At 39.7% G+C, this 13,264-nt stretch overlaps 1 protein-coding gene across 1 annotated transcript in view; it reads right to left on the bottom strand.

Moving 5' to 3' along the window:
* The window catches only part of BRWD3 (bromodomain and WD repeat domain containing 3), a 95,757-nt gene that overhangs the window by 51,012 nt on the left and 31,481 nt on the right, over positions 1-13,264 (bottom strand). Inside the window, exons 7-11 of the mRNA XM_006028331.3 lie at positions 13,136-13,206; positions 11,122-11,222; positions 7,272-7,312; positions 2,735-2,839; positions 145-298 (exon numbers count right to left, since the gene is read on the bottom strand). Of these exons, the coding sequence (XP_006028393.2) occupies positions 145-298; positions 2,735-2,839; positions 7,272-7,312; positions 11,122-11,222; positions 13,136-13,206 (472 nt within the window). The remainder of the gene's footprint in view (positions 1-144; positions 299-2,734; positions 2,840-7,271; positions 7,313-11,121; positions 11,223-13,135; positions 13,207-13,264) is intronic.

The following is a 13,264-nucleotide window of genomic DNA, read 5'->3' as shown; positions in this document are numbered from 1 at the left end:
AAAAAGAAAAGCATTCAGCTGGCCTGCTTCAGCAATAAACTGTTCCTCAATGTTGGTAAGCATGGCACAATTTAGCCCTTAATCAGTTCTCATCATGTCCTGATACAAAAGGCCTTTAAAATTATTCACTGTAATTTTACTCACCGATAAACTATGAAGAAGCTGCCCTGTGGATGAGTTCCACACTTTCAAAAGGAAGTTGTTGACTGCTGTAATGACAGTGCTATCGTATCGATCCCAAGCCACCATAGTAACCTTTAGCTTAGTTATCTTGTCCTCCCCAGATGCCACGCTGTTCCTGAAGGAATTTGAAATTGAAAAACTAAAAGTAATACCTCAACATCTATACAGCAAAACCTATCAGCAGAAATTTGATCTGAAATTAATTACTGTCACACTACTGTATAAAGGGAAATGAACTGTGACTACAGATGAAAACAAATGGTTGCTCATGCAGTCATGGTATGCGCTCTGTGGAAGCAAAAGCAGGGCACAGAAAATATTCTACGCTATTGCAACTTACATTGAAATGCTTCTACTTTCTCTGAAAAGGAAGAAGTAATTTCTCTTCCTGTTGTTCATAAATGAACATTCTAATTTTTCCACATATTTTCCTGGAAGTGAGTGGTTTTCTTTTTCTTATCAAATATCTCATGTAAGGTATTAAAATCCAAATGGGTACAAGCTGGCTAAACAACCTAAATTACACTTAGATAGCTATTTTATTAAAAACAAAGCTATATAAGATACATATAGATATACTGCAATAGCCTGGGGAAATGTATGAAATTGCCTTATGGGTCTTTCTGATCTCTATTTTCTATGAATGTGTGTGTTCAAACACTTACTAAAATCCTTTGAACATGCACACAAAAAAATACTATAACGCTACAAACAGATATTATTTCTATCACAGGCTCAGCTGTGCTGGGATGTTTCCTGGTACAGCTGATGGACTGGCAGGTACAGACATTGTCTGGAGCCGTCGTCCTGCAGGATCAGGTTTACTGCTCTTGGGGCTTCGGGGGCCTGATTCTACGGGACAAGAGACCTGGGTACCTGGCCCCAACCTGGGGCAAAGTACCTATAAACATGGAATGGGGAACCTGTTCTAGAAATATGGGTTTCTACAGCTCTGCACTGTGAAACATGCACACTGGAATCCCCTGCCTGGGACTACTGGAGAGCACAGGCAGCCCCAGGCTGCAGGAATCATGCCATAACTGAACAGAAGTCTGCCATGATAAAGTGGCACAAACTATTAATAAGAATCATCAAGCTTACATTCCTGGTCATTTGGGGTGCAAGGATGTCTGTTCATTTGTATTTTTTGCTGCTATAAAAATGTTTCTGGTGCAACAAGGGCAACATCTGTTCGCAGTTTAAGTAATTGAAGAGCTAACAAGAACTTCAAATCTTAGAAAGCTACTGGGGAAAAATGCTGAGAAACAACTGAAAAAATATTCTGATAGTCTTACAACTAAGTCGGACCTTGGGACGAAACCATGAAATCCCAAAATATGTTTTAAATGGACATGGTAAGGAGGAAAAATAAAGGGACAGCACTCCCAGCTTTTTCTTCCTTGCTGCCATTTAACTGCAACTAGATAAAGGAATTTAAAGAATGTCATCACATGCATTTTTACTAGGACATAACCTACTGACATTCAGCATTGTAAGTGTATTTTTGCAGATCTTCAGTACTCATATTAATGACCGGGTGACCCAATCAAAATTAGTGAATTAGCATAAACAAGCATGTCTATAATACAACTATGAAGATAATCACACACAAGATATGTGTTCATTTATTTTTGTCAACTTTACATTTAAATGCCAATATTTGTAAACAATACTTCATAGTGCCAGAATCAATGTGCCAGGGCATCTTTTTGTAAAAATAAAGAAATCCTAGAAATTTCATAGCACATCATGCCAGCTGATGATAGACCTTTTGCTGAGAGGCAAGAGAAACATTTATTCTGTGGTGCTGGGGTGCTGTTGTAGCCTTGAAGGTCCAGACTGAAGAATGCACCGCATCAAAAGCTTGTTCAAATGTATCCCAACCATGTAGCTGGTCTAATAAAAGGTATCACCCAGACAACCCCTTGTCTCTCACTTTGTCTGTACATTTTTTTAAATGTGCAGGTAAGTCTAGAAGTGAGGTTTTAGTACAGAATCTTTCTAAGAGATTAACTCAATTCAATACTTTGCCTTCTTCTATAAAACAGGACTTGCCAACCAGAGAAAGAAGAAAACTGCTAAAACAATATGTTAACATCTTAATTTTGATATTAAAATCTGCAACAAACTTTTGTCATGTAATGGACAAGTCCATCTAATTTTCAATGTGTGTATATACTACAGGAAAAATTAACTTTTAATCACTTTTAAAGGGGAGAGGGAACTGCTGCTCAAGAGCATACATAAGTTATTAGGACGTAATGGTTAAACCTGCATGCTCCTGCAGCAGTTCTCTAAATTGCTGTAACTTTAACCCAGAATGAAACAGGGTTAAAGCTGCAATGGTTTTGCTACAGGAGCATGCAGAGGTAAGAGTTAGAGCCTAACACATCCTATAGTATCATTTGACATAGCAATAATTTGTCATGTCTGGCTACACCCTGAAATTAACATATGAGAATGCAGTTTTAAAGCATATTAGTAGATAGAACATGTTGTTCTTATGCATAAGTGAGGTTATAATACACGTTACTGGGTTTTTCTCTTTTACCCTGTCATTTTAGTAGCCATATCCAAGACTATACTCTTCCAGTCCTGCTGCTGATAGTGCCATACTCTTGCTGTTCCATCTCTGCTCCCACTGACAAATCTTAAGCTGTAGACAAACATGAGGGGGGAAAAAAAGATGTAATTTTGAAGGTAAACCACTGCGTTTTTTGGTCTGATTACCATCTGTGCCTCCCAAGCCTTTTTCTATGGAGTTCTCCCTTCTTAGTAAGGGTTTGTCACTTAAGGATTGGCCAGTTCCTTAACAGACAATTGCTGGAAGTCAGTGGTGGACTGTGGGGTACAGCGTTCACCTAGGTCTTCATGAAAGTTCACCAAGATCACCCTTTTTTATGCCATTATACAATAAAATACATCTATATTTCTTGGTTAAACCTGTACACCCAAGTATGTGTGTTTTTAGTCAGGAAACTTTATTTGCCTTTCTGGTAAATTACTGTCAAAGAAAACTGGCAGCGATACAACTAGCATGCCAGTAGCAAAGTCATTCAAATGGCATCAAACCCTGATATTTAAATTTTTACAGTACCTATTCCATGTATTGTTTGTGCATCTTTGATCTAGAGAGGATCATTTAAGACAATGAGGTTTCAATTCTTGTATAAGATATTGTACAGTACAAAACAGTTTACATACCACAACATTAATTACATTTAGTTATAGCTAGCAGATGGTCTTGAAGTGAATTCAATGTTGTAATTCATATATTCTTCACATGTTTTTAAGTGATAGTCATAGATCCCTTGAGAAGCTCATAAGGGCAGCAGGAGATAAAAAGATAAATGTCCAGATTCTGTTATACATTTAATAGATTAAAATGGGGGAGAGGGGGGAAGCATGCCAAATTTGAAGACAAGTAACTAGCTTTCTCTGCAAGCTGAATGTTTACATCTTGTATGTAAAAAGTTCGGCATTAGCAGTATAACATAACCTACATAAAAATGTCACAGTCATCAATGAAACATTCTTCTTGCAATGGTAAAATAATATCCCAGGTTGCACAGTTTATGCAATTGAAGTGCAACATTTTTACTAATCCAACATATCTTCACCCATGGCTACCCTTGTCTATACATTGTTTTAATAAGTCATCTTACTTTTTTTTAATCTGGTTTTCCCGTAACAGATGAAACACAAACCAAAAAACGCCCCCATAAATGTGCTTATACTAGGTAGCTTACTTCTACCCAATTTTATTTCAAAGAATTATGCAGCATAATTTTCAATGGGATGTGTACTCCCTACAACACTTATATCAGCACTATACTTTCAAAGGTCTTGCAACAGTAATACTGGTATAATATATTGACCAAAAAATCCTATGTGGGTAAAAACTACACAATCAAACCTACATGGTTTATTATATGGTTTATTCTAGCTATCCCACCAAGTGAAGCAAACATCTACCCTAGTAGTGCTCAATCTCTGGACCACAGGGCTCCCCCAACAGGTCCAGAATTCAGCAGTCAGGGACCGGTGCCAGCACCAATTACTGAAGCATCCACAGCTGTCACTGCTCCCTAATCACCAAATTTCCAGACCTGTGAGCTGGATGACACACTCCACATGGGGTCTCTCTAGCACCCAGTGGCTGAATCCAGCGTGACCAGGTCAGCGTATTGGGGTCACTCTATAGCCAGATCCTGCATGTGGAGCCTGGCCAGCTCACAGAATTGCTCTGTGGCCAGATCCAGTGTGGGACCCATGCTGGATCAGGCCCATGGATTAACCCTGCTTATGGGATCCGGCCCACAGATGGGCCTCAAGCCACTCATCCTGCCCATGGGGCCACCAGTAATCTACAATATTGACTTTTGTCAGAGCAGTTGTGTTTTGGTCATTAATTAATGTGTGTTACACCCCTAAGTACTAAAGCTACTCCAGCAGAAGTCAGGAGTATAGACCTGGCAATAAACACTTCTGAAAATCCCACCATGAGGTATTTGATTAAATCAGGGCATTCTGGCTTATTCATCTTTGTCTTCTGATGCAAAAGGTCTTGCAGGATAGAGTACCATGTTTGCTTGAATCCAAGATGAGGTCCCCCCCAGTGAGCATGGGGGGAAAAATAGGCCTCATTTTAGATTCAAGTACTGGCCTGGGACAGGTAGCAGCTCAGCTCCAGCTCTGATCTGGGCTTGGGGCTGAAGCTAGAGCCGAGCTGCTGCCTGACCCAGGACAGCATGGCTCATCTGGCTGGGGAGAAGGCATGTGGCCAGAGGGAACAGGAGAGACCGTGGGGTGAAGGGGACCTGCAGCCTGTTCCCCCTCTGCTTGCCCCCCATGCCTGCCCACCCACCCTCTGTCCCCACCTTCAGCCTGCCCCTGTAAATTTCTATATTTTCTTTTTTGTGAAGGGCCAAACATACTGCCAGAGGTAAGCACATAAGTATGAATAATAAAGCACACAAGAGAAGTGACAGCCAAGATATTAAGGTTTTATAACCTGGCCCTGCAACTGGCTTTCCACAGGTGAAACCAGTAAAAGGATAAGGGTTTAGAGAGTAGGTGGTATATATATACCACCTACTCTCTAAACCCTTATCCTTTTACTGTACCTTTTACAAGTACCTCATCTACTGTAATACAGTTCTAAGTTCTGTAACTCACAGTTCCTACCACATACCACATAAGCTCAGTGGGAACTATTTCAAACTAGGGAACATTAAGACTACTGCATTTCATTGATATATGGTATTAATGACTCTTTGTGCCTGAAAAGTCAACCTATGAATCAATCTATGAATCTAAGTCCAATGACTTTTAAGGGAGAAATACCTCAAAAAATGTGGTACTCCAATAGTACACAGGATCTATATTCTTGTGAAAAAGCTGAACTGCAATATTGCCTTACTGTACATTACAAACAGAATATTTGAAACCATTGGGACTGGAAGCATTAAAAAACAGAACTCAATGTTGCTGAACTCAAGGACAAGGAAAGGCCTTTTTGCTTAGTCAAGCCATTTTCCAAAGACAGAAGAAATCATGCATTAAAGATTTAAGTTAGGTAGTGCCATGTGGATATCTTGGTTTTTTTTGTAAAAATATTAGCGCTATGCTGTAGGAAAGCACTTTACATTATGCCAGTCAATGACTATTTTTTAATTTTATCTGATGCAAATTTTGCTAGTGGCCTATCCATGTTATATTAAAGGTATTTTATATTAAAATACATTTTAATATAGAAAAGGGATCCATTTTATATTAAAACAGATATAATCCAGTAAACCGTCATCTTAATCTCAATATCCTGCTTAAAGAAGGGAAAATGAGTGCATGATGGAATAAAGATAGAAAAAAGAGAAAAAATCATCTTTTCATTCAGTCCTTTTGGTACAGTAGATACAGTAATAAAGTAGATTGTATTAATAGGGAGCTGAACAGAGTGCACACTTCCCCTGATATCAAGCAATTCTTCCTTGTTCCCAACTATTTGCCAAGAAGGGACAGAACAAGCACTGGATGAAGGTGAAGGACACAAGTAGCCTCCCCTTTTGAATCTCATTGTAGGAACCTCCTGTCTGGGGTCTTGTGAACCCAGCATTCATTCCTGCCTGTGGCAGGGGGTCAGGCTAGATGATCTGTTCAGGTCCCTCCTGACCCTAGCTGCTATGAAACTATGACTACGAAACTGAGAAAAATATAGTCCTGAACTTATGAACTAACTAAATCATTACTATACTCTTTTCCCTCTCTCCCTCTTCAGGGTCTGTGGGCATGGCCACAGTGCCTCATAAAACTGCTTGTCAGAGCTGGCTATTTTCAGTAACTATACTCTCCTGTGCTTCTAAGAGCACCACATGTCATTGTGCCTGCTTTCCTAAGGAAAAAGTTTCCTCCAAAAAGGTACCAGCCCACACTGAAAACACCATACACCTGGGCCAACCTACATATCTTTAAACTTTCTCTAATATGACTGAAGCCAGAGCTAACAATCTATACTCTATGTTTTGATTGCATGCACATTTAATTAAGTAGTTATTAATAAGAAGGAGTTATTCAGAAATTTGAGTTCAGTGTTCCTATTCTGGCTAAAAGTACAGACATGCTACCAATCCCACTAGGCACAAATCACGTATCACTCCTATTCAAGTCAATAATAAAATATTCAGCATCTGCAAATTCATCATGTACTACAGCAGGAGCCTGGCTTGTTGGACCGAGTGCATATTTATGATCTTTTAAACATCTCAGGTGGGGCCAAAATTTAACATGCGTATTTGTGTTGAACAGCATATTACTGTGCAAGTAACCCCATTGTAGGCAACAGGGCTATTTGTGAAGAAGCTCCTAAATAAGAGTAGTCCTTAATCTGTTTTTTTCTAAAGAACTTTGAAAAAAAAAAAAAAAGTAAGAAGTTAGTCACAGCGTATCGTTGGTGACTAAGACAGAGGACAGTGTGTCCAGACTCACAAATGTGTCACTGACTTGACATGTTATCTTGAAAAGTTAGAGTTCTTTGGCAAATTAGCTTGCAGTGACATTCATACTGGAAAAATTCCAGAATACCTGCTTACCTGTCACCATTGTTACAGAACTGAACTGCAACCACTTTGTCCTAAAAAGAAGCAGAAAGTATTCTTTAAGTTTGAAATCTTTGTAATTAATGCTTTAAGATGAACTTTCAATTGGTCAAATTGCATCTTTACATGTTTTTTCCTATAAAATTCAAGAATAAAAAAATTAAGGATTTGGAGTTAAATTTTCCCCAGAACAAACATATAGGGCAGAACTTTATGATGTCAAAGGGACTATGTGCTGCTCAAGAAGACAGATTCTGGGGCTAGGGACAGAAGTTACACATAAACTGGTTTAAGTGATCATAAACTGGTTTAAACCTGTAACAGAACAGAAGTTCACGCACATAAACCAGTTTCAAAATGGCCAAAACTGGTTTAAGATAAACCTGGTTGAACGTAGTATCAGACTTCACTGATTTGGGTCAAACTGGCTTACAGAACTTCTGTCCCAGACTCCTTCCTGGTTTAAGCTAAATCAGTTCCCCAGCATCCCAGCATGCTTTCCAGCCCTGGGCTGGGCTGTGCTGTGCTGTCTGCTCCAGAGAGCAAGGCTGGCTCCATCCCTCTGCACTCTAGCTAGAGCAGGGGTGGGGGCATGGCCAGATGCTGGCTTAGCATGGCCCCCTGAGGCAAAGAGGGTAGGGAGAGGATTTATTCCCCTCTCCCCCCGGGACCCCAATCAAGGTCTGCCTGGCCAGGGCACAAAAGCCCCTGTCAGGGTTTCCCACCTCACTGCTCCAACAGTGGGGGTGTGGCTAGATGCCGGCCGGCATGGTGCAGACCCTGTCCCCACCCCCACCGGTTCTTTAACCGTCAAACGACTGCCTGCACAGCAAAGGTAGCTAACACCTTGTTAAAATGTTAATCCAAGAGCCATCCAGACTGCAATATGGGGCTAACAACTTTGACTGTTTCTCAATTATTGACCCACCTACCTAGAAGAATGTGTTTTCCTTTCCAGAGACTTATTGGAGGAAAGGACAAGATAGGACCCTTCTTAAGGAGAAGACTCTACCAGCTCTCACCTCTGGCAGAAACTAAACTATGCAGTTGATAAAGGCCATGAGGGAGTGGGAAGAGGCTGGGGAACCAGGCTGGTCCCCTGCCACCTGCGAGCACAGGGCCAAACCCTGCAGGACCAGACTTAGAAGTGGAAGGTGTTCACAAAGACCTTGCACAATCATCACACCTATGTGCTGGAGATGGAGGTAAGGGAACAGGAGAGGGTCACAGACAATTTGAGGGCTGCAGACAGCTTGACCAAAGAATGAAGACAGCTACATTTACATTATAAAGCAGAGCCTGTAAATGGTGGGAATGCCCCTAAACAAAGCCTTTCTGAATACCTGCCTGTAAGGAGATGCTCTGCCCTTAGGATTATGTAAGACTTATGCAAGGCTTTCTCTTGTCCTTTTGGTTTACATTCCATTTTAAACTAAACTAAGTTGTGTGTGCTCTCACTGTGTTTCACTGGGCTGTATCTTAGCTTAGGCAAAGATTTTGGGTTGTGCTTTGTTGTATGCTTGAGTTTGCAAACTGGTGTGATCAATGTGTGCTTGCTTCAAAGAAAGGACACCTCCCCACACCACCATCCATAGACTGCAGCTGGTGGAAGGGGATTTAAACCCTCACCCTCCAATGGCCTGGGGCCTGGTCATGCCCCCTTCACTCCAGCAGGGAGGGATGAAAACTTTTTTGAGGGCTTTCTCCCCTCCCCTTCGGCAGTGGCTGGCAGCGGTGCTCTAGTACCCCCTGGCTTCTGGCTTGAGCCATTGCAGGCATATGACTGCATTTCCTGATTCAAAAGTAGACAAGGGTTTTTTTGGTAAATCTGATGTCTTTTATTAGACCAACTCAAATAGTTGGAAAAATTCTTCTTAGCAAGCTTTCGGGTTTTCGAGTTTTCAACCCGAAAGCTTGCTAAGAAGAATTTTTCCAACTATTTGAGTTGTCTAATAAAAGACAACAGATTTACCAAAAGAACCTTGTCTGCCTATGTCCTTAGACCAACACGGCTACAACCTACACCCCTGATTCAGAAGTGACTGTCTGTCCATTTGTTAATCGGTTCAATCTGTGCAGCTTAGATTAACCTGCAAAGTTTGAATCAATTCCGGCTCGGGTGTTTTTAATGTCGATCCCTAGCAGTTAATGTTCCTATACAGGCTCCCTTTGAAGAAGGGATGTGCTGCCAAAAATGGTGGTATAAGTTAGCCTGCCAGAAACTGTGTGAACAGAGGCAAGACATTTATCATAACCACATAGCTGAAAGGACCAACTGCCCTTCCCAGCTACCAAGAACTAGAAAGTGCCAATTTCCAGGGAGGATACAGAAGGTTGCATTTTAACTCAAAACCATTAGGACAGGCTTGCAATTTTTTAACCTATTATTAAAAGGAGGTTAAATTATTTTGTTGAGAAAAAAAATATTTGGCAAATTTCAGCCTTATTTCTATTTTAAATTGTTCAGAACCTGACATACATTGTTTTTTACACTGTATTCATGAATATTTACGCTTATCACAAAATGAATTTGTCACACGTATTTGCTACTCAGTATAACCACTAGATGACTGGTCATCTTAGTTATATGATATTGTTTCTGGTCCCTGACAGAACGAATGTTAAAAAAGTGAGAGTGTGTGTGGAAGGAACGGGGGAAAAGGAAGAGAAAAAACACACGATGACGTTCCTGATCTTCTATTTTCAGACAGTGTCTGACAGCAGTCTGTGGAATCCAAAAAAGCAAAATTGGGAAGATTAAGAAATTACAGTTAGAAAAATCATTCTTAGACTTGTAAATTAAGTTATGGAAAAGGAGGTCACTGTGTTCTGTAAAGTCATTTTTAGATTCACTTTTTCTGAGAATAGCCCCTTTATTAAGCAATTGGATTGAATCAGTCACTCCAAATTTCCAAAGAAGTCCAAGTGAGAGGCTCCCAACTCCCACTGAAATTCAGTGAGCAATGAGCACCTGTTCCCCTCAGGCCACAGTCTATTCTTAATGATGTTATTTAAATGGATAGCACAACTACTCAGCTGCATTGATAAATGACTCAAGTTCCTCACAAGTAATAGCTCTATCCATGTTTTTGTAAAACTCGCCATCAGTAAACTTACAGGGAACCTATGATGTTAAGAAACATGGTCTACATGCCAAGTCCATTGACTGCATTTAGTAACAAAAGAAAGGTATGGTGCCAAATTAATAATTCCTATTTTTTCTATCAGTTCTCTTCAAAATCAATTTAAGAAATTCACAATTGAATTTCTTGAAATTCTGATATAGATAAATATTGTCAAAATTTGTGTGAATCACATTCTTAAAAAAATGCTAAAAATTTAGTAGACTCTTCCTTTATTTTAACTAAAACCAAAAGGAGTTTTTAAATTGTCTTTTCTTGCTATGTTTTGACTTTTGGAATTCACATATTAAGACCAGAATTATTCCATTCTGCTCTCACTGAAGGGGTTTCTGGTCAATATCAGCAAAGTCAGATATTTATAATAAAATTAAAGGGAGAGAAGGAAGTCTGGAAACCTTGTTTGGTTCTTTGCTCTGCCAAAGACTTTTTATAAAACTCTGGACATATTCCTTAATCATCCCTATGCCTCAGTTCCCCATTCATAAAATGGGATAACAGCACTTCCCCACCTCACAGAAATATGATGAGGTACATGCATTAATTTTTCTTCAGACACTATAGTAATCTAGACACACACACACACACACACACACGTATCTAAGACAGACAGAAAAGAAGTGAAATAGGATATGCAAGACAAAACCTAAATGGCTGGGTAAGTTAAAAATGGAAAAAGATTTAATTTCCCATTCTTCTCTTACCGTATGGGACTCTAACTCAGCAATTTTCTCTGGAGATTCCAAGCCCAAATAATATATTCTTATCACATGATCAGTGCTACCTGTTGCAATGAACATGCCACCTGAAAAAAACAGTATTTTCTGTAAGAAAAAGCCACCAAAGAGTTACAGACTTCGACCATGTCATACGGTTAAGGTATCATAATTACCAGATTTACACTAAGGATTTTCACTGGAATAGAACTTGTTTATAAAAAAATAACATTGGCTTCTTTTTTAATCAACACCTTCTGGGACTAGGTAGGATTCAACATAATTCCTGCACTTTCATATTACCTCTAGTTACATAATCACTTATTTTTTTCTGTGGGGCTCCAGCCTGTCAGTGCATGAGATGGATGGGCTCCAACTTTTCCTTTCAATGCACACACACAAAAAAATAAATAAATAAATCACTGTATTTATTTTTCACCATAACATCTTCATACAGCAACTGAGCCTGCTCTAGCCTTGGGGCTACAGGAGTGAAGCTGCGTTTTCTCAGTTAATGAACAGCTATTCAATATTTTTTTTATGCCTCATCATTTGATATTAATATGGCATGGGCCACACAAGAAACAAAAGGGCATAAAATAAAATATTGAAAAGCTGTTCATTAAGTGAGAAAACCCACCTTCACTCCTGTACCCCAGGGCTGGAGCAGGTTCAGTTCCTCTCTGAGGATATCATTGTGAGAAAAAAGAAAAGAAACCATGTAATACATAAACTTGGATAATGTCACAAATAAGAAAGCAGCAGGAGATACAGGTCAAGGGAACTCTGATTTCCCAGTTTGGAAATAGATCTCACAATACAAGTTGCAAAATCAATTATTCAAACCGGGACAGCATGGGCATGCCCAGAAGAGTGCACGCGTGTGCTTTGCAGCACCTCGAAAGCACATGCAACACACGTGAAAGGGAACATTAGATACTGGGAACTCCTGCCATCTAGGAAAAAAATGCAGCAAAGTAGCACGGTGGGGCACATGGCTGCAGCATGTGCCACCTGAAAACGGAGCCTGGCCAGCCAGAGCCACACTCCAGCTGCTGGCCAGGCTCTGAGCTCACAGACTGCCACTGCTGCAGTCCTGGGAGGCCCCAGGACCCCAGGTAAGGCTGCTGGGACCAGCTCACGTGCTGGCCCCAGCCTCCCCTATCCCACCCAAGGCAATATGCCACATGCCAGAGCGCACAGGCATGCCTGGAAAAAAGTAGCAGTGGCACTTGTGCCGCTACTATTTGTCCCTGGGAAAATGCACATTCCCGCTTGTGGGGATGCAGTCCATTTAGACAGATGCTTCAATAAAAACTTAAGCATTATATACTAAGTTTCTTTTTTTTCCTGAAACATGCAACTGCTAGAAAATCCAGAAATGAATTACAGTGTACATAAAACTTTATAGCACTGCCAGCATTACAAAAAGGTTCTAAATTGTAATATTTTATAGAATGCTGTGGTAAGAGTTTATAATATTATACAGAAATTTAAAAGGATACAGTTTCTAAAGAGAAATTCATTGCGAGTGAAACAAATATCTGACTGGAGACAAAATCTGGCCATAAAAAATTAACACCTCCAAATTACAACATTTTTTATTTTCTCTATTAGCATCTAAGGAAGACAAAACAGATCTTTCCTTCTAGATTTTCTATTGAAGAATTAGCCTCACTGAGCATAGAAATTCCCATTAACTGTATATTTAATTTTTTTTCAAAAAAAAAAATTCCTTACTTGCAAGTAAACCTTGTTCTACAGAATATCTAAATTCTCCTAAATACATAATCTGTACATTTGTCAGGGATGGTTTAGCCAAGGATGTTCCAGCCTTGAGCAGCAGTCCTTCCAGCCCTATTTTCCTGATTCTGTATCTTCTTTATGACAACTTCTTATACCAGAAAGAGCTGATATTTTATTGTATTTAAAGATTACTAAGAATGATAATCTTGTTACCAAAATTAGTTATTCATGAAAAACCTTTAACTCCCATACCTACCAGAACTGAAAGATGAACAAGATATCTGAACGCCAGGTCTGGATCTTTCAGCAAATTTCACAGGACGATCCCTAAATGCAAGAGTACAACATTTTTATTTTTCATTGCTTTACCTTAATACAACTTGAG

This window comes from Alligator sinensis, unplaced genomic scaffold (assembly GCF_000455745.1).
Source record: "Alligator sinensis unplaced genomic scaffold, ASM45574v1 scaffold294_1, whole genome shotgun sequence".
In the NCBI taxonomy this organism is placed as follows: Eukaryota; Metazoa; Chordata; order Crocodylia; family Alligatoridae; genus Alligator; species Alligator sinensis.
The sequence above is the reverse complement of the archived record's forward strand: the minus strand, read 5'-3'. Positions and strand labels throughout refer to the sequence as shown.